The sequence below is a fragment of the Poecilia reticulata genome, chromosome 14, assembly GCF_904066995.2.
Source record: "Poecilia reticulata chromosome 14, P_reticulata-male-v2, whole genome shotgun sequence".
Lineage (NCBI taxonomy): Eukaryota > Metazoa > Chordata > Actinopteri > Cyprinodontiformes > Poeciliidae > Poecilia > Poecilia reticulata.
Window position 1 is genome coordinate 7114293 of NC_088843.1, and position 27533 is coordinate 7141825.

General features: G+C 39.5%; 3 protein-coding genes and 1 long non-coding RNA gene across 9 annotated transcripts in view; 2 read left to right on the forward strand and 2 right to left on the reverse strand.

Moving 5' to 3' along the window:
• Positions 1-15328, forward strand: part of synj1 (synaptojanin 1) — a 34664-nt gene extending 19336 nt beyond the window's left edge. For 3 of the 6 annotated variants that reach the window (XM_008427244.2, XM_081615935.1, XM_081615934.1), the window contains 6 exons: positions 790-918; positions 4061-4102; positions 4870-4916; positions 5134-5323; positions 8958-9262; positions 10823-15328. In XM_008427244.2, coding sequence (XP_008425466.2) covers positions 790-918; positions 4061-4102; positions 4870-4916; positions 5134-5323; positions 8958-9262; positions 10823-11785 — 1676 coding nt within the window. In that variant the 3' untranslated portion in view covers positions 11786-15328. Of the gene's footprint in view, positions 1-789; positions 919-4060; positions 4103-4869; positions 4917-5133; positions 5324-8957; positions 9263-9453; positions 9478-10822 lie in introns of all 6 variants that reach the window. The other 3 variants (XM_008427247.2, XM_081615936.1, XM_081615937.1) reach the window with 2 other exon arrangements.
• LOC145554950 (uncharacterized) lies at positions 734-16893 on the reverse strand. Its single transcript, XR_014091008.1, has 2 exons — positions 16770-16893; positions 734-939 (listed from the first exon to the last, which is right to left on the reverse strand). It is a non-coding gene; the product is annotated as an uncharacterized LOC145554950 (long non-coding RNA).
• On the forward strand, positions 16785-19891 carry cfap298 (cilia and flagella associated protein 298). Its single transcript, XM_008427251.3, has 8 exons — positions 16785-16926; positions 17158-17314; positions 17887-18054; positions 18342-18409; positions 18498-18656; positions 19076-19207; positions 19296-19391; positions 19475-19891. The coding sequence occupies exons 2-8, from the start codon at positions 17176-17178 to the stop codon at positions 19583-19585; spliced, it is 873 nt and encodes a 290-aa protein (XP_008425473.1). The 5' UTR covers positions 16785-16926; positions 17158-17175; the 3' UTR covers positions 19586-19891.
• Positions 19892-20571: 680 nt separating this feature from the next.
• On the reverse strand, positions 20572-26140 carry eva1c (eva-1 homolog C (C. elegans)). Its single transcript, XM_008427232.3, has 8 exons — positions 25592-26140; positions 24575-24768; positions 24251-24374; positions 24019-24171; positions 22966-23109; positions 21888-21959; positions 21721-21807; positions 20572-21202 (listed from the first exon to the last, which is right to left on the reverse strand). Exons 1-8 carry the CDS (start codon positions 25704-25706, stop codon positions 20826-20828), a joined length of 1266 nt encoding a protein of 421 aa, XP_008425454.1. The 5' UTR covers positions 25707-26140; the 3' UTR covers positions 20572-20825.
• Between the last annotated feature and the right edge of the window lie 1393 nt (positions 26141-27533).

Sequence of the window (27533 nt, forward strand, 5' to 3'; positions counted from 1 at the left end):
TCTGAGGCACAGTTTGCTGTGTGATGTTGATGTGCGCTGTGTACATTTTGCTTTGATCAAATCAGAATGGTAAACAATAGGGCAAAAAATGGACACAAACCATAAGGTGTTTCTATAAGGTGTTTCAGGATTGCGTCATGTTTTATATGACATCTGCGTAAGACCGCTTTACCCTGAATTAGGACTGGCCTATAATCTTTACTTTGGAGAACCAAACACCCTCAATACTTTGATCAGCTCATCTGCAGTGTGAAAGGTTGTTTATTGTATTTTTTAACCTAAAGAATTGGCGTTTTCCTTTTACCTCACTTCTTCTACTCCTTGTCGTCCTCTTGTGTCCTCAAAGGTAAATGCAATGCCAGGGCGGCTCTTTCAAAGTTATGAACACGGTTTGCATTTAAACTGCTGCATGAAAACTTCACAACTTCTTCTGGTTTCAGCAGCCAGATTGTATATGCAATTTGGAGAAGCGTGCGCTCCCAGCTAGGACCTCTGTTTGACACGGAGCACAGGGCATACTGATCTTTTCAAGTGAACATATAACGTTTGTTAGTGTTTTGTTCTTATGGAGTGTGGGGTGAGTTTGATACCAAAGGGTCTTAAGAGAACACAGGTTGTTGTTGTAGAGCTTTTAGCTGTGTGTGTTTTCACAGATGTGTTTCATAAAATTGTAAGAAATATGTCAAATAAACTGAGCAGTTATGGACATGACTCTGCCGTATTAATTTAGAAGTTAAACTGCAACAATATATTTAATACAACAAGCCACTCTGCACCTTTTCCTTCAAGGGCCTCCTGTAGACTTCCAGCCTGGTGCTCCCACAGGTCCAGGCCTGGAGCCCAAGCGGCCTCCTCCACCTCGGCCCAACGCTCCTCCAGCCAGACCAGCTCCACCTCAACGCCCACCACCACCTTCAGGTACCACCCCATCAGCCTTCTCTGTAATAGAATGACATAAAGAATTATTACTTTAGTCAAGTTAGCCCAACGTAAGTGGGGGCAACAAAATAAAATCCTGCCTAGAAAAAAAAATCACTTTTAATTATGGTTATCTACAGAGGAAATAGTAACTTGTCACTTTTATCCCATTGCTTTGCCAAACCCGTGAAGGTGGCATGAGCCCTCAGCCTGTTAGAAAGGACTCAGGAGGTAAAGTTAAAGTTACTGGATGATGTCTTGACGTACTTCTGTAGCTGATTTACTTTATGCTGGTGCTTGGTGTTTTCCATTAGAACTATGCACAATAGTCAGTAAGTGTTGATTCAGTGTAATGTACAAGAAAAAACTGGTCATAAATGATCAAATTGTCCCACTGTTTTTGAGGAGTAAAGAAGGTTTTGCATCTTTTGTCTGAATAGAGGTAGAATCCAACTGCTGATGTGACGCATTAGCTTAGTATTTTAAATGTTTGACTACTTCCCCTTGTAATTGGTGTAGTTTGTTAGTAACATACTTGTGTGGTTTTTTTGTAGGTCCTAAAAACCTTCCTATAGGTGAAAGATGATCTTGTACTTTAGTTTTACATGACAGTAAGTGAATTTGGGAATTAGGATATAGGTTTTACCTGAACACTGTGACTAATCTTTACTTTTATCTGTTAATATCTTTTGTTCTACTTTGTTTTAAAGAAAAAAAAACATTTGTTTTCCTCTTTAAGACAGTGGCAAATGTCCAAGCCCACTGCTCGGTAGGAGAGGCAGTGAAGGTAACGAGCCAGGAGTTTTTGAATGTTGCCTAATTCCTTCGGTCTTAGACCCAGTCATCAATGTCACTGAGGCTATTTTGACATTGATGGTTTGTGTTAACTTGCACTGCTTTATTGTAGGGGTGTAAATCAAAAGTTTATCACAATACAATAATGTATCAATTTGTTTGGATGACAGTACTATGTTACTCAATATCACAAAGTCTGTATGATTTCAATATGATGCAATATATGCCCATCTAACACAACCATTTCGTAATTAGCAACCTACAAAAACAATTTAATATGATTTGATCGCTTTATTTCGAAGTGATTCCAGGCATCAAGGATTTCAATTTAAAAAAAAGCATTGTTCTTGATAAAAATAAATTGATCACTTGTTCAGAATAGTCTCACAGTTCTCATGTTTAAGTGCATTTTTTTCTTATTTAACCTAAATGCCCCTGATGACATTTCAGTCTTAAAGAAAACAAACATAGCACATATCAATGTTTTAAAAAGTCACTTTTGAGATGGATGAAAGCAGATTTTAAACTTCTATTTATTTTTAGTGTATTAAAAATTTGAGATCAATCTCAAATGCAGATCATTCGCCCCATATCATCTTAAAGATGACGATGTAGATTGATCTTTCTGTGTGCTTTGATGTAATTGGATCATTAGTCTAATCTTTTAATTGATGTATCAATGTGTATTGATGTATTGTTTACACCCCTACTTTATTGTGGTTCATTTTAGTCTTGTTTGTAGGTGTGATTGAGACGTGATTAATCTGTTACTAAATGCAAGAAATGTAAACCACCACAGAAACAAAATCAATGAAAGAAGCCTGTCTTCTTTCCTTCAAGCACAATTCATTCTCATCTGTTTTTAATACTCAGCAATTGTGCAGTGCAGATCCATTTTAATGGAACTGCAGTCACAATTACAGTGAACATTACAAATGCAGCTTAATAAATTACAATAGTTTCAAAAATGTAATTCAAGTGAAAAACTGAAACTCATTTTGTTTTTGTTAAAAACTTTCAGTGAGAGAAAACATTAAAAATCAGTGTTTTCTTTGAATTACTGCATCAGTGCAGGCCTGCATGGACGCAGTCAGCCTGTGACACTGCTGAGGTGTTCAGAAAGCTCTAGTTATTAGGCGTTACTATTAGCAGCCTTCAGTTTGTCTGCATTGTTGTCTCTGTTCTCTGCCATCTAAAACAACATAGGTTCTCTATTAGATCAGGTCCAGCACAGTGGACACCCCAGTCATTAAAGTTATTGTTGGTACTTTTAGCAGTTTGACCAGGTGACAACTCCTGTTGGAAAACAAAATTAGCATCTCCACAATGTTTGCCATCAGAGGGAAGTGCGGTAAACTGTCTTTGTAGAGAGCTGCTCTGAATTTGGACTTCAAAAACACAGTGGAGCAACTCCAACACATAAGTGTTCCCAAATAATCACTGACACTAGAAGCGTCACTCTGAACCTCGAGGATCCTGGATTTTCTGCTTCTCCATTCTTCCTCCAGACTCTGGAACCTTGATTTCCAAACTAAATGCAAAATGTTTTTTTTCATTTGACAAAAACACTGTGGACCACTGAACAACAGTCGTATCCAATCCCACGTTCCGTGGCCAAACATCTGTGTGTGCTGGCGCTTGAAGCATCAACTCCACTTTCACTCTTCTCCTTGTTAATCTCCCGAAAATTCTTAAATGGGCTTGACTTCACAATCCTCTGAAGACAGTGGTCATCCTTATTGCTTTGTTCTCCCACTCTTATTCCATCAACTCAACTTTCCATTAATATGCATGGATACAGCACTCTGTGAACAGCAGGTCTCTTTCACAATGACCTTTTGTCATCAGTCTTGCCCATGATAGCATATAATATGGCCAAAAAATAACATTTTATGAAGAACATTTTGATTGAAATATAATATTATGTAATATATCATAAAATAATACAATACATAATCAAAATGAACATAAACTCATGCGTTTCAGATTTTGTGTTGAACTACTGTGCAAAAAATTAACACATTATTTGAATTCATTAAAATTTGTGTACAAATCTATAATTAGATGCATATTTTTCATAGAGACCGCTGTATGTGTATCTGAAGGGATAAAGTGGGTTTATCTTTGAGGTTGTTTTTCATGATGGGGAATGGAAAAGTCCTCCTCAGACAGATCATGCAGCTTTTATCTTCTCAAGCGTCACTGCTTTGCTACAATATTTCCATCACATGCTTTTTTTTTAAGTGCTTCTAGCCATTTTTTCCCCTTTGGAACACCTGCATCTGGTGACTAGCTAGCTGCTTTGTGTGTAACTTTAGTGTAATTTGGTTTGCTTTGTGCTGCAAAGGACCAAAGAGCCCTGCTCTTACTCGGCCAGATGCTCCTGCAGGTGAGTGTCGCTATGCACGATGTAGCTGCATTAGCATGAATGCATTCAGCGAGGATAAAGGTTTATTTGGTGATTATGTAAGGTTGCCTGTGTTCCATGACCGTCTCTTTGTGTGACGTTTATTTGTACTTGTGATAATGTGGTGAGATTATACCTCCCTCTCCCTGCTATAATCCTGTTTTGTGTGCTTGTGTTCTGACACACAATGTGTTTATCCTGAGGTGGAGGATAAAGTTTGGATGTCTAGCCAATCGCCGACTTTGCCTGTCTTCACCTGAGACATTTGTATGGTGTTTGTGGTTAACCGATTCCCTTTTGCATAGTAAGAGGCTGTGTGGTTGGCAGGGTTGACTTACGATTGGTGACTCGACAGGACAGAAGAAGACATTTAAGTGGTGTGGGAAAATGTTTGAAGGCTTTAGGAGGGTCTCTGTAAGAGAATAGTGAAAGAAGAGGAGAATCCTTACAGTGTGGTGAGCAGTTGGGTTACAAGAAAAAGGCCCGTGTGTCTGCCAGACCTCCTGGAGCTGTGGAAGGACTGAGCCATTTTTGATAACGAAGTCATCCGTTGAATAGCCTGTGCTGGATAAACTGCTTTAAATGGTGATTTGTTGTTGTTTTAATTTGATTAGTCTTCATATCAAAGTAATAAAATATGTTATTGCATGTGTTTTCTGTACAGATCTCTAAAATAGGACCAAAACTAAATATTATTGCTTGAAATGTGTGCTTAACAATTATTGTTTTGTCTGTCTTAATGTTCTCAGGTCGAGGACAGGCAGGAGCTCCAGCACCTGGAGGAGCATCCAGACCAGTGAGTTTTCGACCAGTATTTAGATCTAAAATACTTTTTTTATTATTATTATTATTGTCTGCATCATGTTAAGAAATTTATCCTAAATTACAACTTTTGTTCCCTCTATTGACTCTTATATTGCTCTGCTTCTTCTTCAGCTATGAAATAACTTTTTCAGTTCATCCACTTAGCTTGTAGCATCTTCTCAATTATCTTCTCAATTTTCATCTTACAGAATATTCCTGCTCGAGCTGGAGTGATCAGCATACCCCCTCAGTCTCGCCCGCAGCCTCCATCTCACCCGGGTGCGCCGAGGCCCACTCCTGATGTGCATCCCGGGGCCCCTCGGCCTATCCCGGACACTCACCCTGGAGCCCCACGGCCGGTGCTCAGTGCACAAGTTAAACCACCAGACCTTCCCCTGGGTAAAGAAATATGTTTTTATGGAGCTAAACTTTCTGAAGAACTTTATTTTAAGGTTATGTGTCCAACTAAAAGTTTACAATATCCATGCAGCTGGATCTCGGCATGCGGGCTATTACTTCTGTTGGAATTTTGAGTAACCATGGCGATGTAATTAGTGAAAAACAAGCTAAATTCAAATTAAAACAAATTCTAACTGACACTGTTTTGTGTCAGTTAGACTCAAAACAGAGATGATAGCTGTGTCCAAATTCAGGGTCTGCATCCTTCGAAGGACTGGTCTACGTAGGACGGGTCCTTCGAAGGCCTGGAATAAACTAAGACCGGAAGAAAAGTATCTGTGGATTCGGACAGGTCTAGCCTTCACCAACAGTCCCCGTCCCCACCTCAGCATAACTCATGTTGCCAAGCAACCGTGACAGCGCGAAGCAGAGAGCAGAGAAGAAAAAATAAAACAACGGAGCCAAGTTTGTTTTTCAGTCGTGTTTTACTGATTTCTATATTATTTTTCACCTTTTGTAGTAAAGGATGTTCCATAGTAAAAAGGAAATCTCTTAGTTTGATTCTAAAATGTTCAAATGTGTACTGCACTTTTCTACAAGGAATACATATAAGCAAATTATTCATTTACAAATATAATACTCTCCGCATTGCAGATAGGACATTACAGTTAAATAAACCTATTATGTTTGAAGGCTTAACTCTTAATTAATCAAACTGATGTGTTCTGCTTTGAAATACTTTATAAACCAAACATTTTTCAACCAGACCTGTCTGAATAATATCGGTGTTTAACTCCCACTCATTGGGGAAAACTAGCGGGAGTGTTTATAACGATGTGCCAGGAGTTAGGCGTTTTCTCTCGGTGTACCGAACCTGGAGCGCCCGGCCAGCTGACAGCTGGCGAGTGGAGCTGGCTGTTAACGCAGCGGTAGCAGACAGGTCCGAAAACGTCAGAGCAATATTGCAATTAGGTGATGTATTGATGAACCGAGCAGATATTTCAGATTTACACACTTACATTCTCGCCTAAAAACGTTGTACCAAATCACGTCGTGTCATTTAAAGTGTTATGTAGCTAAATCATTTGTCACTATTCACCGCCATTGACGCTCTGCCTGAACGCCCAGTTGGAACCTGCAATGAATTATGGGATATCGTGGGCCGTGAAGGATACACCGCACCCATCCTTCGTATCTGGGGAAAAGAAGGACTCATTTGAAGGAGTCTTGCCTTGTCGCCACGCTATAACGTAATCGGCCTACAAATCCGTCCTTCGAAGGATGCAGACCCTGAATTCGGACACAGCTAATTTTGTCTCCCCCTCTGCGTGTTTCATTCACACATGACACTTTCCAGAGAGGATTGATTACCATAGCAACAGAACACTGAGGAGGGCAGAGATGTAGAACTACAGAGATGGTGGAACACTCAGTTCCTACAGAGGAGAGCAGAGCCTCCAGTTACAACTACAGAGACGCCACCTTGGCAGAACATTTACTACAGACAAGAATAAATGTTTTAAAATATATTTACCACCAAAGACAAAAAAAAACATTTTCACTTTTCTGAAAAATTAACTAAATGCACAATTCTTTTTAAGTAATATAATATAAGTAGTATTTCAAAACAGCAGAATAAATGCTTTTTGAACAATAACAATATTTGTTGTTAATCTGTTGCTAAGAGATGAGTTTGTTTTCTGGTAACCAAGTGCCACGGAGTAAACATCTGATTTTTACTTTTGCAAAATGTACCAACTGTAAATTTTTCATGTCTAAGCAGATGGGGAGTATTTCAAAAGAGCTTATGTTTTATGAACAATAATATTACTTATTAATTTGGTGTTAAGAGATGCCACGAAGTATAAATCAGACTTTTACTTTTGCATTAGATGTCAAGTATAAATGTTTTATAATATATTTACCACAAATGACAAAAAAAAAAATTCACTTTTCTGCCAAATTCACCAACTGCACAATTCTTGTTAAGTAGTAAGTAGTGAAAAATAAGTAGTATTTCAAAAGAGCAGAAGAAACCTTTAGTTTTTTGAACAATAACAATAACTGTTGTTAATCTGCTGCTAAGAGATGAGTGCATTTTCTGGTAACCAAGTGCCACGAAGTAAACATCTGACTTTTACTTTTGCAAAATTACTTCTTGTGTCTAAACAGATGGGCAGTATTTTAAAAGGAGTTTATGGGATGGGTCATAAGCAATATTACTTATTATTAATTTGGTGCTAAGAGTTGTACATTTTTCTCATAACGAACTGTCACGAAGTATAAATCGGATTTTTACTTTAGTGTTTAAAGTCCCTTTTGTAATAAATTTACCACCAATGACAAAAAAAACACATTCACTGTCCTGAAAAATTCGCACACTGCACATTTACTCCGTGGTTACCAGAAAACATGCTCATCTCTTAGCAACAGATTAACAACAAATATTGTTATTGTTCAAAAACATAAGATGTCTTCTGCTCTTTTTGAAATACTACGTTTCTTTCAAAAGAACTTATGTTTTATAAACAATAATATTACTTATTAATTTGGTGTTCAAAATTAGTGTTTTTTTTCTGGTAATGAACTGCCATGAATCTGTGTTGAATCTCTGTTTTTTAATATATTCACCACCAACGACAGAAAAAACAAAATTATTTTCACTTTTCTGGAAAAATTCACCAACTGCACAACTCTTGTTATGTAGTATAAGATTAGTAGTATTTGAAAAGAGCAGATGAAATCTTTTTTGAACAATAACAATATTTGTTGTTAATCTGTTGCTAAGAGATGAGCCCGTTTTCTGGTAACCAAGTTCCATAAAGTAAACATGTGATTTTTACATTTTTGTATTAACACAAACATTGCTAATGTAGCTACGGGCCAAATTAGCAGTAGCCTTTTCCCTAAAATAAGCTTTTTAGCTATTTTGTTTATTTATTGCACACTGAATGGAGGAAGTCAATGTAAGACAACATGCTAGTTATACCCCACATGCTACTGGCAGCATTTAGGCTAACATTAGCATTTTGGCTGATTTTAGTTTATACACTAATTTTAACATTCTGAATTTAGTAAGTCCATGTATTCAACATGCTTGTGGCTCTCCACTTGCTAATGAGTACATTGTATTGTACTTTAGCATTGATGCTAAGGATGATTGACAGCACCAAGACCCTCCTTCTGCCTCTGATTGGTCGTTTCTGACTGAGCTTTGAATTTCTGCAGATGACTGTAGAACCACAATGAGATGGCAGCAGATGGAGCTTAAATATATGTATTTTTCGGACTATAAGCTGCTACTTTTTTATATATGTACGTTCCAGTTTTTTTTTTTTTTTTTTTTTACTTTGTGGGTGCGGATTATAGTGAGGTGCACTCTATAGTCCGGAAAATACAATAGATATATATATATATTTTTTTTACAGATTATCTCTCATTTTAAACTGTCACAACGCAGTTACAGTTTTAACAAATATGTAAACAACTTTATTTTATAAAAGTAGCTGAAGCTTTAAAGCTGCAGCAGATTATTTCAGGAAGAGGAAATCCACAATTCCCCATTCAGTATGTCTGTTCGACCTTTACAATGTGGATATTTTGAGCTTTGTCTCTGTTTTACTTCTTCACTCAGGTCCCCCACCATCTGGACCCCCGCCCACAACAAAAGCCCAGACTCAGTCACCCATGCAGCCTCAGCCAGCTCCCCAGTCTGCTCAGTCGCAGCTGCCACCACCGATGCAGCCCTCACTTCCTGCTCCTCTGCAACCACAACAAGCAGCGCCGCCTGCTGCATCAACCCCACCTGCTGCAGCCCCACCCGCAGCGTCTCCTGGCCTTCAGCAGGGCCTATCCTCTCCTAAACCTCCACCACGCTCCCGATCTTCTCATGCTTTGCCACCTGATGCTGCCAAGGCTGACTCTTCCCCAGCTGCACAGGTTGGTGCTAGATTGAGTTAGCTTTAGAAACTGAACAGTTACAATTATGTTACTAATCTGTTCTATAGATTTATAACTAAGATTATTGATTGATGTATTGAAATCTGCTTCTTTTACTCGCTTCAGTTGAGCTTAGTTGTGTGTCTTTCTTCCTGCTTTTGTCTCTGATGCATTTGTCTCTTTCTCACAAGCTGGAGAAGTCATCAGGGTGAAAGGTACTTTATATCAAACCACCTTTTTGTCTCATCCTCCAAAACACGATAGTCCTCTGCTCTGTTATCACTCCTCATACGTTACATGCAGTAATTCCTTTTGTCTTCCGTTGCAATTGATTTATTTATTCTTTGTAGTCTAAATGCGTCAGCCAACTGCCAGGGCTTATTGACGTTTATGTTAGGCTCATAAAATTTGCTTTTACTCTCTTTTTTTTTTTTTATATAGAATAAAGGTAGTTGTTTCCCCTCATTTGGTCCTTCATATGGTCTCACTCTGCTGTTGAAGGATAGAGTGGGCACATGTGTAATGACTGCATAAATTGTTTTAGCATGTTGATTTGTTCAGAATCCATTCATATGTGTTAAATTCAGAGACTGAATGTTAATGGTGATACATGTATTGCTTATTAATTTTTAGTCTGTTCATATTAAAGGTACCCTGTAAGGGAATGGTACGCTTTATAACATATAAGAAAAACAGATGTAGACATTTATAAAACTTGACAAATCAATTTGTTCCGTTAAACAAAATCTAATTTATAAAAAAAAATTAGTTTAATAACATTCAAAGGGGTATCTTTAAGTTTTTGTCACCAACATACAGTGATGTGCAAAAGAATTCACAACCATTTAACTTTCTTCTCATTTTGTTACCTTACAAGTGGCAAGTTGATATTTTGAGAAGTAGATCAACACAATGTAGACATGCATAGCTCTGGTCTACATGGCAGCTCTGCCTGTATGTTTAGTGTCAACATCCTCCCGAAAGGTAAACCTCTGCCTCAGACTGCGGATCTCTGCGTTAGAGTTATCACTGACCTCTTAGCTGCTTGTCTAAGTTCTTTGTAACTCGCTATTGTGTTGTCATCTTTATATTCTGGATGATAAATTGAACAATGCTGTTTGCGCCCTTAAAATCTTGGGATATGGTTTTCTGACCCAACTTTGCTTTGAGAGGTTTTATACCTGACCTGTTCAGTGAATGCTTTCTAATAACTTACTTCAGGGACGATGCTGTTTCTTCACTAAGGTGGACTAAATTGTATATAGTTTGTTGCACTGGATTTCATCAGGTGGTCTCTCTTTCCCAACTTTTACTGGTTAAAACATCCTTTTATTCCACTTCACAATTGCACCTGTCACATAAAATCCCAATAAAATAAATGGAAGTGTGGTTTCAATCAGACACAAAATGTGAAAAAGTTCTTCTGCAGAGCACTGTATGGTTCATTAAATTATAAGTTTGTATGTAAACACCTCAGTGATGTTGACATGTTTTTATTTATTTTTAACATAATCTGTTTTTGCACCTAAAAAAGATTTTCTCTGCTCTGCCCTTGTTTAGACCAACGGACTAAATGGATTCCAAAGAGAAGCACAATGGAAGCCTGATCCCTTTGACTCTCTTACATCCAACATGTTCTCCTCTTCATCATCATCCTGGCACACCACCCAGTCCCTAAACAGAGGCTCCTCTCTGCACCCTCCGCCCTCTGTTCCTCCATCTGTATATTCCTCCTCCACTCTCCCCTCGTCCATGTCCTTCCAGCCGTCCGCTTTGTCAGACCTTCAATCCCTGAGCTCATCCTCCTCATCCTCATTCTCCACCCCGTCACCGTCAGCCACCCTGCTGCTCCCGCCTCCCCCAACCCCGTCTCGCAGCCGCTCCCAGGAGATCCTGCGTGCTTCCCCGAACCTTTTCCAGTCTGAGCCGCTCCCTGCCCGACCCAGCAGCACCAATCCCTTCACAGGCCCCCTGGTCCAGCAGCCGCTGCCGCGTCGTTCCCTCACCCCAGACTTCAGCCTCCAGCATCCAACCCAAATGGCTGACTTTCAGAGGACCCCGTCTGCTCTTTCTCAGCCACTCATCCCCACCCTTGCAGCCGCACCGTCCTCCCAGCACAGTGGGACCATGTCTTTGTTCGGTCCGTTATCCAGCCCCACTCCTACTCGAGCTTCTCTGCTTCCTCTTGATCCATCTCCTGCCCTCACTTTTCCGCTGGTGCCGCCCTCTTCCCTCCCTCCCGCTCTCGCGCCTCAGAGCCTGCCGCCACTTCCCTCAAGAGGGAACCAACAGAAGCAGTGGGTCACTTTTGATGATGATTCGAAGTTTTCCACAACAACCAAAACACAACAGAACCCCGTGTTCTCGTCAAGTTCCCTTGTGCCCCAGAGTCAAACTCAGTCAACCCGCTCTGTGTTTGACTCCGAGCCTGAGTGGTTATCCACTCACGTCCCAAACAGAACTGTAACCGGTAACCTGAACCCCCCACAGGGTCCCACCAACAATGGCTTTTTTCCTAGGTAGTCAGCAGTAAAAAAAAAAAAACAAAACAAAAAAAAACGTAATGTCACCCCTCAGATGTAAGGGGTTTATCCATATATGTATAGATCTATGATAAATGAGTAAATGTGTTTATGTAAAAAGAAGAGACAATATTTAAGAATTATAGACCAAACCCTTCAATTACAGGAAAGAGTTTATATCTCAAAGCAGTATCATGAGAAATGTTTGAGCCCAGCTGCGTGTTTTAACTTTTAAGCTTCTCTGATATTAAAGAGACAGTATTATGTAAAATTGACTTTTTTGAGCTTTATATCATGTTATAATGCTATTTTCTCATCAAAGACATATCTGGCTTGTTGCTTTGATCCTTTCAAGCATGTTTGAGAAATCCATTAATCTCCCATGGCAACCATTCAACTGTCCATCACGCTTGCTCTCACTCAGCGTTGTCTTTTCCACGCAGTCTTCAAGCCCAGCCTCCACTTCACAATGCACCCCTCTCCCACACCTTTGCCACTCAGCTCCTTCTGACTAGCGGCAGCAGCAATTAGCAAACACCTGGCGGATCGGTGCATGTGCTGGCTTATTATATGAGATGTTTCTCAGTGAAACACTGGTTAAAAAGAAAAAAAAGGTTGTTAAAGACTTAATTGAGTTGTTGTGATGAAGGTGGAGTGTTTCTTCCTAAAGAGACAGAGACCCAATTCCAAGACATTAAATTGTTAAGTCAAGTTATGTTTGATAAATACAGCATTTTTATAACTGAATGTAGCATACTTACTTCATTGTGCTCTAAAATGGCACTTTGTGCCTGAAAAACACATAATACTGCCCCTTTAACATTTGATTTACTCTTACTTGCTATGTATGTTTTAACTAACAGCAGCGAACACGTGCCTGTTATGTTGTCCTATAAAGTATATCTATATACGTTTACGTCATACGTTTACACACCTGTGCAATATCAAAGCATACCTGTGTGGCTGCGCTGATGTTTCATATAAATATGTGTGGCTTTGCAGATGACTCTGCGGTTCCCAACCACCATTTTGACTAATCTGAGCTCTCAGAGCAACAGCTGGTCGCTCTCTGTCTCTTTGTCATCTGGTTGCAGGATGAGCACTGCAGGGTTCTGGGTCCTTGTTTTTGTTTCCTGGAACTGACAGCTTCACATTTAGTCGCTTTAATTTGTGAATGTAATTTTATTTGCACTGAATTTGTTGACTCTACGGTGTGGGGGAAAAGCAAGAGCACAAGCCATTGTGTCAGTTTTACCGGACTGCTGCAGGACTGATATTCTATAATATCACAACATTCTCTTGAAAATTTCTTATTTAGTTTTCCGTTGGCATTCCTTATCTTTAAGACTATATACATTGCAAAAAGTCTTGTTTAGTTCAGCATCCAAACTTCTACATCGCAAAATCTTGTATAAATGTACGTATGATTTTAAAAAGAACATGCTGGATGTGTGAGTGTGTTTGCAAGGATCAAGCCAGAGGTTTTGCTTGATGATACGAATATGCACTGAGATGCTGAATGCACTCTCCCGGTCCTGCAGGTTCTAACACAAGAGAGCATTTCAGTTTGATTCCTTCTTTTTTTTTTTTTTTTCTTTTATCCAAGGTATCAATCTATACTATTAGAAACTATAACAATGTTGCGTGGTAGTGTGTGTACTTGTATTTAAAGTACAATGACAACATTCTCTGGATCTGCAAGGGTTATAACCAGACAGCACTTTTTTGTTTACTTTGAGTCATTAATTATCATTTCTAGTACCAGCTACTCTAAATAATTATTGTTACCGTGGTGAGAAGTGATGTGCTGTGTTTGAGGTGCATATCGTCTGTTGTGTTTTTTTTTTTTTTTGGTTTGTTTGTGTTGGATGTGAGCTTGTATAAAGATTGAAGAGTGGGAACCATCATATTTTGTTACAGACTCGAAGCTTAAAGCCAATATTCACTCACCTATGCCTGCGACTGTATCTTTCCTTTAACCTGTCAGTTGCTGATTAAAGGCAATAATGTAAATTAAAGTAAGGGACTTTTTTTTAATCAAATAAAAACTCTCACATAGGACTTTCTCTTGGTCAGATGAGAACATTTCCAGATGACCGTGGCTCAAATGGAATATATTTTAGTTATCCGGCTGTAAGCAGTCATTAATTATTATAATTAGTAGCAATGGGACTCTCACATTGTTTGTGTGAGACAGCAGTTGCTATAAAATGATTTCGGAGGAAAAATTTTAGGTCATCCATAGCATCCTATATTGGTCCATGTTTCCTAGAGAATGTGAGTCCGTACCTTAACTCTGAAATTTCTAAGCAGATGCAAGCATTTCTGAATTCAGCATAATTTATAACAGACAAAAGTGAAAAGCTCAAGAGAGATAAACATCACTGTACTCTGCCAAGCCTTCCTGTTAATTCTCAAAAGTCTTGTTCTCTATAGACTTTTGTTGACATTGCAAAAAAGGTTTCCTTTTTAACAGCTTCTTGTATCTCTGTTTCCTTTGACTTTATTTTAAACACCTCACTTATTCTAAAACTGGCTATCTGGGAGTCTTCTTCACTTAGCAACAGTATGCACACCTAAGAGTGTTGTCAGTGCCACCTCCTGTCTCCTGTGTATTTTGCATTTACTGAAGTGGAAAAAATACTCTTTGCCCATCTGTGTTTTTTTTGTTTCCATTCAGCTGAAAAATTTTGGGTTCTGATCATCGGCCCATTTTTTGTTGCATCTCTAGTTACAAGTTGCACAAAGTATTTAATATATTCCACATTTAATGTCTGAATATGACTGCTTCCAGTTGTTGAGAGGTTGTTTGTTTTATAGTTTTACAGAATTTTAATTCATTTTTAGGTGTGTTTCAGTATTTTGTCTTGTACTTCCTGATTCACTCATTAAATACTTGTTTGCCAGGCAATGACGAGAAGAAATGGGTGCTGAAGAATCAGTAATGTGTGTCATCTTAACATGACACACCAAATATTGTCTAGACATATAACATGTCCCCCTTTTCACATAGAAATTAAATAAATAGATACATGTCTAAGAAGAATTTTTGAGAGAAAAAATTTAAACTGAAGATCATGTCTGTTGGGTTTTGCTTCTATGCTTTTGTCACATGTAAATACGCAAAGTAAATCTCATTCTCTGTATTTAAAATCTGTGTAAGCAAGAGTATCAGGCACCAATTGCTTACACGCCATCTCTGAAATATATCTGTTGTTATCTCAATGTGTGCAGTAGATACTGTATCAACAGTCGATCACTAGCCAGTACTTTACATCATGTCACGGTTCAGATTCAAGATTTCTTTTAGGTAACAAATTACTCCCTTTGTGAGGTCAATTTCCCTTTTTATGGCTATAATCCATAGTAAATAAGAGTCCGTGTTGTGAAACAAACATATTCTGTATGTATTAAAGTGAGTACATGAAGCTGTAATTCATGTTAATATCCATTGTTCCATAGTTTACGTGCAAAGCAGATGGCACATTAATGTATGAAACAGTTTGTGTTGTATGTGTGCTAAAATAAATGTACATTGACATGTTTTTGTTTTATTTTGTTTTTGGGGGCGAGGGGGCTGAACGTTATTAATTCACAGCTCTACCTGTAAATCAATTTCAAGCCATCACTTACTAATGTGCTATCATATTACTGTAGATTTTGAAAAAAAAACATTTCATCATTTCTAGGAAATGAGGTGACAGACATTCCTGCAAACTCTGTGATCTGGAAATGGTGTATGAGAAAACCAGCTAAAACTAAGTCTTTGGCAGTGTTTCAAAATGAAAGACACACAATGCTTTTAATTAAAATGACTGTCACAGATATCAAGTTAATGTTTCTCCGCTTTAATGTTGGCTGACACAGCTAATGTGGCCAATGTTTCTCAATCACAAAAACTAATTATGGGATACACCTCTGGGCATAGACATTTGTACAGACAGACTTAGAAACATAAACAAAGCTTGTTTTAGCCACCCATGTGCTGTGGAAATGTTTTTTTTTTTTTTTTATCTCTTTTTCATACTCTATGCCTTTGTTGCCGTTGTGCCTTTGGCTGTTTAGTCTGCCTATTTATGGAAGAAGAACATAGGGCTTCAAGTGCATTGTGGCTCATAAAGCTCATAAAATGATGTCCCTATTCTCAGCATAGAGCAGGAATATTAACTCTCCCTTGCCACCACATGCATGAAAGTAATGGTAGTCTTGCATATTTTTAGTTTTTGCCTGTGTGTGTTATCCTTTTGTAATTTTGCCACTGGTAGCTGACCACATGATCCATAAAAAAAACAAACATGGTGTGAGGGTGATGTGCAATATTAATTTTGCATCCCACAAAAAGTTTGCATGTAGCACCTTCTATATATTTACAATGTACCCTGCATGGCTTGTAAACAACAGTTCAAAGTCTACCTCATAGGTTCTCCCATCTGGAATTTGTGCCGCCCTTGGCGATATTTAATTTTTAACTGTTCCCAAGGTGCCAAGTCATTCAGTTTGGTCTTTTTGCATTTGTGGCATAGTGTATACTTTTTGTTTTTAGATGATGGAGCAGAATCCCATGAGATGTTGAAAGTTTGGAATAATGACAATCGTATGAAGCCTTCAGAAGAAAGCTGTATTTACACTGAGACTGAGAGTAATTTATTCTTACGTGGACTCTATCAATTAGGTTTTTTTTGAGGGAGAATATTTGTAATGTAATTTATTTCAAGTTATTGACATAAATAGAACTGAATACAAGTAAATGGCACACTTCAGTTTTTCTGTAAAAAAATGTATTCTATCTTTCACTTCAATAATTCTCTACAACCTTTCTGGTTATCAATGTTCCCTTAAATTGGCTTGACGGTATTTTTTTTTTTTTTTTTTTAAAGATTGGTAGCGTAAGAGATGTTAAAATCCTACAAAAAAAAGGACAAAGTCAGTCGAAGTCATACTAAATTCATCTGGAAGAACTGCTTTAGAATAATAATGTTCCTTACCGTTAGAGGGCAGTAAGTGACAATATTCTAGAAGCCGCAGTCCAGAACTCCATTAGAAGAAGTAACTCCACAATCGGAAATGGTAACAGCAGTTAAAAACAAATTATAAGTTCACACTCAGCTGCAAAGAAGACCTACTTGTCATTTTACTTGCCAGGTAAGCTTCACTAGGATCCAAAGCTGTGTATAATTGTCATTGTTAAACACCAAGCGCCGCCCGTGGCTAACAGCTACATCAACTAGCTAGCTGAGGTTACTCGTGCTGTTCTGGAAGCATCCGCGCTTCTCTGTTACCATGGTTACTCTGTTGACCTGAAGACGCCTTGGTTTTTGGCATCGGCACTAGCAGTAACCTTTTTCTTCTTTCGTCTATAACCGTCTCTGTTAGGAGGAGATCTGGTAAAGGATGGTGCAGCTGCATGTGAAGCGCGGAGATGAGAGCCAGTTTCTGTTCAACACCACAACGGACTCTCCTCTGGAATCGGTGATCCAGCAGGTTACTGCTATTTACAACGGCAGGCTCAAGGTGGATAGGATATGTTCAGGTAAACCTCTGACTCCATTGCTGCCTGTGCTTTCAGTTAAAGATCCACATCCTACTCATCCCTGCTACTGTGAACTGTTAAAGCAGTCTTACAGTTGCTTTGGATTTTACGTAACGTATCAACACAAATTGAATTGTTTGATGGTCACCGACATGTTTTACAAATGGAAAAACTGAAAAGTGTGGCATGCGTTCTTATTCAGGACTGTTACTTAACTCGTAAATAAAATCCAGTACGATCAATTTGGTTGCATAATCTATTTCGGTATAAATCCAGCTGTTCTGCAAAGGTTTGTTTGAGGACATTAGTGATCAAACAGCATCATGAAAGTACAGAGATGTACACCTCAGGTGGAAGAAGTGTTTAAAATATATTCTCACCACACTTGAGATGTCCATTTTTAGAAAAGGCTTCCAAATCATATTTTATGTTTCCTTTTGTCTGAAAGCACCACACTCTTTGGGACATTGCTCTAAATATTATGTAGAATTTGTCAGGATGCAATTAAATTTGTGATCTTTCTATATGGTATCAACATACTTTTTTTTTTATTCTTTGCTGTGTTTTGTCAGAGATCCCAGAGCTTGCCGATCATGGCGTCACACTCCCACCCAACATGCAGGGACTGACAGATGAGCAAATTGTGGAGCTGAAACTGAAGGATGAATGGGAAGAACAATGCATTCCAAGTGGAGGGGAGATATTTAGGAAGGATGAGATCGGGAGGAGGAATGGACATGGTGAGAACTTATCTCTTTGGTGGAACCTTTTGTAAAGAAGAAAACAAACAAGTTTGCTGTTCTCAAGTAAACAAAGTTGTCCTTTTAGACATGGGAAACCATTTTGCTTGGTACTGACACGTCAAATGGCTTGATATTAAGCCACTTGTAATTTACTCCACTTGAAATTGCTATATCCTACAACTAAAAGTGGACTGACGTTTTAAATATTCGTAAGTTGAGGTAAAAAGTAGTTTTGCAATTCTTTCTGTTTGCTGATGTATCTATTTTTTTATTCTGCATACCAGCCCCAAATGATAAAATGAAGAAAGTGTTGATGAGGACAGTTGAGGAGGCAAAAGCACTCATCTCTAAAGTGAGTTTTACTGCAAAAACTGCGTTTTTACCTCCTTGCTTTTGTCATCGTTGGCCAAGCAATCACCTCTGTTGCTCTGATTTTGCAGAAACAGGCTCAAGCTAATGTTTGTGTCACAATGGAAATGGTAAAGGAAGCGCTGGATCAACTAAGGGGTGCCGTGATGATTGTGTACCCTATGGGGCTGCCTCCTCATGACCCGATAAGAATGGAGTTTGATGATCAGGAAGATCTGTCAGGGACACAGGTTAGCCTGCTGATAGTGTTTTAATCAATGTTTGGTGCTTTGATAGAAGGAGCCTCCAATCAGTCTTCTTAGACTCTCTAGGAAATTCTTAGGATACATGTTGTAACCATCGTTTGTTCGTGTATTCATCATCTGCTGAATATTCAGAGTAAACTTTTGCATTTCATATTTTCAAATTGTGAAAGAAATGCTGAAAACTAGACATTTTTAAATTTTGACATGAAGATTTAGTAGAATCCCAGGTTACGCACTTGAGACACATTTCGTTTTTTAGAAGTGTGTTCCTTGTAATCGAATGTAGCAGTTTGAGAGCTAGCTTTAGGAGTCATCTACCACATCCAGTTTCAACCTGCTTTTTTTTTTTTTTTTTTGGACCCTCCATCCTTTTCCATCTGACCTCTCCATCTGTCGTTCCTTAGGCATCTCTGCAGGTGATCACAGAAGAAGCATGCCAGCTTTGGTGGGCTGGTAAAGAGATGCAGAGAGGGAAAAAACTTCAGGATTACATCGGAAGAAATGAGAAGACAAAGCTTGTGGTCAAACTACAAAAGGTGAGAATCTGTAATTTGTCATGGGTAATATTTATATTAGTTTTTCTCAAAGTGCCTTTCTACTTAACCGGTTATTTATTCGCTTTAGAAAGGACAGGGGGCGCCAGCGAGAGAGCCCTTGGTCACTGATGAACAGCATAAACAGATGATGCTGCATTGCTACAAAAGACAGGAAGAACTTAAGGTGAGGTTGGGTAAAATGAACCTTCATGCTCCATGGAACCATTCTGTATGTACAACCTAACTTTGTTCTTATAACACTTCCAGAAACTGGACGAAGCAGACGATGATAGCTACCTGGACTCGGAGTGGTCGAACAGGCAGGCGCTCAAAAGACAATTTCAGGGCCTTACTAACATAAAATGGGGGCCGAGGTGACTGACAACTTGCCCTCCAGATATTCCAGTGGCTCGATTTCTGCCTGTCTTAATACAACTGGCCAAGACTGCCTAATAGCAACCTGAGGCAGGTTTTCCTGTTTTTCTTACCTGTGCTCTATCAGAGATATTTTATACAGGTGATGTTTCCCTCCGACTTGACTTTGCTTGTTTTTGAAAAGGGTATGCAGCCAGATGTCTTTACAGCGTCAGATAAAACAGACATGATTAACCTAGGTTTAATATATCTGTGATAAAATATTGTTATGTTGGTGAAAATAAAAATAAAAGAATTGTTTCCAATGTTTCCAGTGAAGATGTTTTGCAACAGAAAATGTTCAGTTTTTTCTTAGAGTGCAGGGTCTAGGATGCTACACCTTTCCTCTCTTTGTCTCACAGTAGTGGAACACATACTTCATTAGGTCATTGTAGCCCAGAGGCAGGAAGTTGCAACACAGTCATCATTTCAGCAGTGCTGACCAGGGAACTCGGAGGGCGAACTGTGCGAGGTCGATTACAGAGCCGACTTATTCAAAATGGAAACAAAACACAGAAAAGAGGCGGGCAGCATTGTAGGGTTCTAGAGAAATTATGACATTTGAATTTTCCAGGTCTGGAATCAGAGTGTTCAGACTGCCTACCCATCCATGTGTTTGTCCATCCATTGGTTTATCTTCCCTTCAGCCATAAATACATCAGCTTTTCTATGTGTACTTTAAATACAGGCTGAAAACTCTGGAAATTTGGATACTTGTACTAAAACTAAATGGCAACTCAAGATTTAAATTTAGCATATTGTTGCATTTCATTATTATTCTGTTCAGATCTGAAAAAGATATTACATCAGAAGATGCAATGATGCTGTCAGTCATGCTGTTTTTAGGCTTTTTGAATAGCTGCTTGATCTCCATATTTTAGATGACAGACTTCACTAACCTTTAGTTCATAACAACACAGCTGCTGAAAGATGAGGAATGGATAACGGAGTTTAAAATTTTGTGATTTAACGTTTTTATTAAACAGTAAAAAAATCAAAAAAACACTTTGCTGATAAATAATATATGCAGCACTCAAGCTTCTTGCAGCATACACTTTGCTGATCCCTCTGTTGCAGATTATTAGAATACTATGTAGCAAAGATGGCGTGTCAGATTTTTTTCTTTTTCATCTTGTGGTATAAAAATGTTTTTTTTTGGAAATGTGAAGTGTGAGGAATCTGAACAAATATCCACACAATTTATTCAGCAGGAGCTGCCATTCAGATAGGAGTTCATCCAAATCTCCTGGATGATCATGTCTCTGCGCTCGATCCTTTCCGCCAGCTCAGCCGCCTCGCTTACATAAGTCACTTCCTCCCAGCCTTTTATCCCCTTCCTCTCTGCAGTCGAGAGCAAAGAGCTCTCGGTTTCTTCTTCGTCGTCGTCATCATCTTCTGCTTCATCCTCCTCATCATCCTGCTTAGAACAGTTGGGAGACAGGCCGATTGACTTGGCTCCAAATGTGGGATCTCTGCGCCGCCGCCCCCTGCAGGTCACTCGGACAGATAGACCCAGCAGTGTGAAGAGCAGGCCCACACACACACTGGAGGTGAAAAGCAGCGCTGCCATTTCTGGGTGATCTGTGTGGGAAAAGAGGAAAAGGAGCAGGTTCACTACACGGTCTGGAAAAGGCTGAAATGTGACCCGTCTTTAAGCACTGGATAGGCAAATTGTTTTAATTTTTACCCATTACGTTTAAATATGTTTTTTTTTTTTTTTAAACCTCTGGTCTTATTTTCTTCCTGGTACTTTGTACACTTCTAAACCCTTTTCTCCTCCTTCCCTCTCTCACATGTTTGCTTCTATCCCTCCTTGTGTAGATCTGTCCTTTCGTTTTACCTTCCTTTGTCATTTGTCTTCTCTCTCCTTTTCTCGTTTTGTGGGATTTCTTTCTTACTTGTTCATTTTGTCATGTTTTTCAGCTTGCCCGTTGGGTAGCATTTAAAGGCTACCAAATGTAGAAAACGTGGCATAAAGGCAATGTTTAATAATGCATATTTTAAAATGACTAAAAGGGTGAGATTTATGGAGACTTCAGTCTGAAAAAGTCTATGTTTACATAAAAATGTGTATGAAAGTTGGAAAAGAAAAAAGTTACCTTTGATGAAGGCGTAGGTCAGGAGAGAGTTGCTCATCATTGCTCCAGAACTATTTGGCCTATTTGACTCCAGATCTGCAGCAGGAACTTTTGTAAAGTTCACAAAACAACTATGAGTAACTAACTTTACAAACATAGAACAACAGCAAATAGATAGATGCTGGTACCTTTTTCTGTAGTAGGAAGTGAGGTGGAGCTCAGTATGTTTGGGTCTGCCTCTTTAAGTAAAAACTTTGGCACTATAAAAAAAAAAGAAGAGTTCTTCTTTGCTGCTAACCAGTTGATATACAATGGGTTGTGACAGCATTCATACCATATTTGATTACCACATCACAACAAATCCAAAAATATGAGCAATGTGACACAACCACAAACAGAAGCATTAACATCCACCCAAACTAATAGATGGAGCAAGGAGAGCATTAATAAGAGAAGCAACCAAGCAGCTATTCGCAGGGCACAGCATAGATGAGTGGAAAGAAGAAAACCATTGTTGAAAGAAACACACAAGGTTTCATTTTAGCAAGTCACCACAAGCTATGAAACAAACAACTAAGAAGGTCCTCTGGGCAGATGAGACAAAAAGTAATGTTTTCGGGCTGCATGTAAAGGACTGTGTAAAACTCTGAATATCAATGTTGAAACATGGTTCAGACCTAAATCCCACTATGGATCTGTGGCAAAACTTGAAAATGTATTTTTACAGCGCAAAACGGGTATGAACACATTTTTAAGACTCTGTGGTAAATATGTTGGTGGAAAAGCAGTGAAATAGTTGCCCGAGTCTTCTGCTTCCAGTCTGGGTGGAGAACAGAATCTTAAAATACTCAGCATGCTGTATTAATGCCTGCGCTGCATTGTTGTGCTATAAATAGAGCCAACAATTGTACTAGGAACTACTCATTAGGTTTCAAATTATGGTATATGAATGGTGTGAGTTGATGTCCTCACCGGCATTTCTGTCAATCACAGGAAGTGTAAAAAAAAAACAAAAAAAAAACAACTTGGGAGTCTTGTTTCCCACTTCTTTATATTTTGATGTTTTTTTTAGGGTGGAGTTAGGACAGAGCCACTGAAAGCTGGAATCTAAAGATAAGAACTCAAAGCAGGAAACAAATGCTCACTGAAGGAACTGATGCATAATGAACAAGGCTGCGATAACATGACATCATGCGAGCTGGTATTTACTGCATCACAAGGCTTCTATGTCTATTATGTGAATGAGGAAGCAGGAGAGGGTCCTACCACATGAATAAAGCACGCTGAGGTACTTCCTGGTTCCTGGAAAGCAGGGGTTCCTGAAGGTCTGGTTGCCAACGGTAACGGCGCACTTCTGTTTGCTGTAGCAGGATTTGGACACGACCTGCACAGCGTTGTGGTTCAGACACTCTGAAAGGAGCAGAAAAATTAGGAGAAACTTGAGGAATATCACAGCAAGGACAGAACCTGGCAGAAGCATTCGCATCCTGCAGACTTGATCACATCACACATTATTGCACCCTGAACATGCGGATTTGATTTTTGCTCCTGGGCTGCAATAGCTGAATTATTGATTGCTTTCTGCAGGAGCTCGACTGCAGTTTAGCAAGAGTACAACTGTGTTTTTGTGGCTGATGGTATTTAACCCAGCCGAGCAAATAGTTAATTCCTTGTGTAAATATAGAGTTTGATAATATCTATAAACGGCTTCTAATGCGACACTTGGATTACTTAAAAGCAAATTAAGCATCTGTGAAAGTGAGGTGTTACATTACAGCGCGCACACAGCTCGTCTTCCATCCTACAGTTTGACTTGACATACCGGGAAAAGCACAGGTGTACTCCAGTAAGTGAGAAGGAATGCAGCCACAACTGATGTCATGAGATACACCTGTTTCTACCTGCACCGTTTCTGCTTGTGATCTCTTTGCATTTTTAATAAACCCCGCATTCCTCATAAATCCTCTGGGCTCTGCATTCTAAAAGGAAATATGCAACTCTTTTAGTCAACAGACAGAGCTGATATTTCCATCGAGAACAAAGAATCGCCCCCCCCCCCCTCCCTCTAGTCTGCCGTGGGCCGTTTAGATAAGCGTCATGGGAAAAGAACAGTGCTCAAAATAAATACCAAAAAAAAAAAAGAAAAGAAATCAATGGTGGCTGCATTCCATTTAGCTGTGGTGGTTTCAGGGTTCCGTTTCTCTGTTTGTGTCAGTTACATGAGGCCAGCCGATGCCGCTGATCACAAACACTCCCTGCGTGTTTTCACTTTACTTTACTACAGTGACGTTTCTCTATTAGTAGCTCACAGTGACTCACCAAATGGGGGTGGTCTTGCCGAGAGCGAGGGGCAGGTGTCAGTCTGACCCAGACCTCGGCCGTAGACAGCTGCGTAGATGATCAGCACATTGGGGGTCTTGCAGCGCAAGATCATGGTCTCTCCTTCGCACACCACCTGTGTTTTGTGTTCAGCTGAGTGAGGGTCAAAGTAAGAATGTTAAAACTCATCCTCAGCTAAGTGTGCGAGGGGATTCAGAGGGGAAGAACTCACAGGGTTTGCACTTATAATTCACATGGAGGTACTTGTTCTTGCCAGGACATGGGTCCTTCCCAAACAGCAGGTGACTGACTGGTAGTTGGCAGCCTCTGAGGTTCTGACACTCAGACAGGAGCTTCTGCAAAATAATCCCCCAGGACACTAAGGTCACTAAGGTCCAGCACTGTTGATTTAACAATATAGTCCACAGGGACGCATAAAAAGATTCTGCACAACCTGAAAACCACATACTGAAATTTGGTGAAGACCAAACTATCAAAATCTAGTACAGCTGGGCTTTAAAGTGCTGCATGGCTCGTGTCATGCGTGAATGTGCACCTGTAGAGCGGTTAAAGCTGAGCAGCTGTGGTTGCCGGGTCCAGATGCGGGGTCCTCCGTGCACAGCCGGACCTCACCACTCCCGTAGAAGGCCGACTGGATGGAGATGGTGGAGTGGCGAGGACAGTGGAGTCTCAGTGGTGTCCCGTCACAGGCGTGAGCAGACTGGCTGGTGATGATCCTTGAAAGGTAATCTGTTGAACATTTTTTAGCAGCCACGCATCAGACATAATGCTTTACTATTTGTAGATCTGACTGTTTGGACTCTTTATTTCCGGGATGCGTCTCTTGTTGTGTCCAGTAAGATTGCAAATATTAATCAATGTTTTCTTGAATGTAGAATATGGAAATTATCATTAATATAATTCCTTCATTCGTTTCCTTTACATCACAAGATTTACTTAGGAGTAACATCAAATTATTTTCTTGACAAAACATTGAAGTCTGATTTAACAGTAAAACACCAGAAGAAGATGCCTATAGAAAAATGCAAGATGTTGGTGATCAACCATAGGATGAATCTGGCTGCTAATACCTTAAAAATATTTTTTGAGAGGATATAATAATTTTCAACATGCCATTTTTCATAAGTTTATTTCCTGTCATAAAAACCTTGCGATTGAATGAAAAGAATTAGCAATAATATAAATTATTTGGGAATTGGGGGAAAAAAAAAACAAACAATAGTGGGCCAAAAATGATACCTTGTGGAATGCACCCCTTATAAACTTGCAATACATGAATCACATGGGTTCTACTGACAAAATTATTTGCTATTGTGAGCTACACACTCAAACTCCTTGACAAGCAAAATTATTTATTAAAGTTTTGGACTCCTGAGGTCCAATACTCATCTTGTGTTCTTTGGTATGTCATTTTTACACCATTTTATGCAAGTTATAGCCAATAGAAAACTTCAGAGCTACCATTGACATTTTTTGTGAGCAACTTGTTTCTGTTGTCTGTGAGCTGTCCCCTCCTTTTATTGCATCATCATCATCATCATCATCATCTTACTTGAAAAATCAGCCAGTCCGTTCATGCGCCTGGTCCACAGTAGTAAAGTCAGATAGAATAGGCTATGGCTCCAGTCCAGTCCGTGGAAAGGACGCGTCCAGCTCATGACTCGCATCCCCTGCCCCTCTTCTCATATTAATGAGGCTCGTTGAATTCAGACTTGTCGTACTTCATGTAAAACCCAAACAGGAAGGTGAGGGAGATGATCCCACAAGGCCGCGGCGTTCGGCTGCATCTCTTTAAAAAAAAAAAAAAAAAAGTTGGTCGCTCACAGAAAGTCATCCAGCTGTCCTCCCTGAGAGACAGAAAATACCTCCAGGCGCTGAGACTCAGATCAGCAGCTACAGCGTTTCGTCGTAGTGAAATAGCGACTGTCTGGCTGCGGCGATGGACCACAGAGGAGGTGGGAAATAGCAGCTGCGCAACAAGCTGCTCACAGGTGACGGACGAGGTGGTCATCAGTCCGATTCATGGCAACAATCGAGTCCTCCTGCGCGGGATCTGGGAATGGATAGCGCCATGTGGAGACTGGGAGCGATTTACAGTAACAGCTGAGTGGGAATCGTGGAGTGGGAGTGGCACATAAAACTATTTTAAAGGGAACACGGGCAGCTCGCGCTAGTATGACGCATGTTTTTTTTTTTTTCTTTCTCCCTCCAGAAGAAACATTTAAACTTCCTAGGCTTCCCCACTCTGTATCCGATACTTAAACACACACAGTCACAGTTTGATATTTATGTTTGCTTCTAATTTGTACTGTACACAAGTTTCAACAACTTCCAATGTCTTTACGCTTTGCCTCTTGCAATAGTTTAAAATGGTTTTCAGCGATTTACTGGGTTTCTTAGTTGTTCTTTGGACTTTTAAGCTCATTATCTGTGCATCTATATGACCACAACACTGTATACTATCTGGGTTAAAGTTAACCCAGTAGTCAGGTCTGGGCAACTGACTAAAGTATGGAATGCATTTGTAAAATATTTTTTAAAACATTTTTATTCCTTTCCCCAACCATTCACTACCTTGTGTTTGATACATAAAATCTCTTATATCCTGCACTGTGTGATTGTAATGTGACAAAACAAATTACATGATTGGATTGAAAGAAAAAACCCTGGATTTTTTTTTTCCCAGAACCCCTATTTGTCCCACTTTTTGACCACAAATGCATAAATATAAAATTCAACAATTCATCCTTCTAATTTGTCTTTTTTTCCCCCCCATATCTTTGATACGACAGTCTCAATCTTGTGAAAATAAGTACAAACCAAGAGGCTACATCAAATCAAAAATGGCAATTTATTTAAATGAGAGAAGACATTCTGGTTGCTTAGAAAACAGATGTAAACAAATGAGATATGTTGCGTTCTTTTTCACACATTATATCTCGGGTTCTGTTTGTTTAGCTTTGTCAAGTTAACTCCAGCAATAGAAGACATAACTGCAAAAAGTATTTGATGAACAGTCACACAGGAGTAAGACACATTTAGAAAATGTAACCTTTGAAAAAATTGCCAGATTATGTTCCTTTTTTTTCTTCTTTTTTTTCTCCAATACAAACTGTTGGTACTCTAACCACATGGTTCCTTTCACCCAAACCAGGGGGCCCCCAGTGGGAAAACTGCTCTCCAGTAAGCATCTGTGGCCCACTCCATGGTAACGGCTCAGTCTCCACGTCAGACTGCAGATCAGGTCCTACAGCAGTCAAGCTGACTGAAACAGTCGAGGTGTCCAGGCTCTGCTCCGCTCCAGAGGACGGAGACCGACGGGGCAGAGAAACGGTGAGGGGATGTTTTACATGCAGACAGAACAGGCCGATTCCATTCTGTCTGCTTTTGCTTCAGGCACAAAGTGCTACACCGTTAGCTCCATCTGACATTATCCCTCCAAAGCCAGTGACATTTTATTGTAAATCTCAAAGGGTTTCCTTTACCTTTAGACT

Excerpts from the sequence above, each read along its gene's own strand:
- cfap298 (XM_008427251.3), top strand. The coding sequence starts at position 17,176 with ATGGTGCAGCTGCATGTGAAGCGCGGAGATGAGAGCCAGTTTCTGTTC. Across the intron at positions 18,410-18,497 it reads CAAAAGCACTCATCTCTAAA|AAACAGGCTCAAGCTAATGT; the intron begins GTGAGTTTTACT and ends CTGATTTTGCAG. Across the intron at positions 19,392-19,474 it reads AAAGACAGGAAGAACTTAAG|AAACTGGACGAAGCAGACGA; the intron begins GTGAGGTTGGGT and ends TAACACTTCCAG.
- eva1c (XM_008427232.3), bottom strand. The coding sequence starts at position 25,706 with ATGCGAGTCATGAGCTGGACGCGTCCTTTCCACGGACTGGACTGGAGC. Across the intron at positions 24,769-25,591 it reads CGGACTGGCTGATTTTTCAA|ATTACCTTTCAAGGATCATC; the intron begins GTAAGATGATGA and ends AATGTTCAACAG. Across the intron at positions 21,960-22,965 it reads CAGCGTGCTTTATTCATGTG|TGCCAAAGTTTTTACTTAAA; the intron begins GTAGGACCCTCT and ends TTTTTTTTATAG.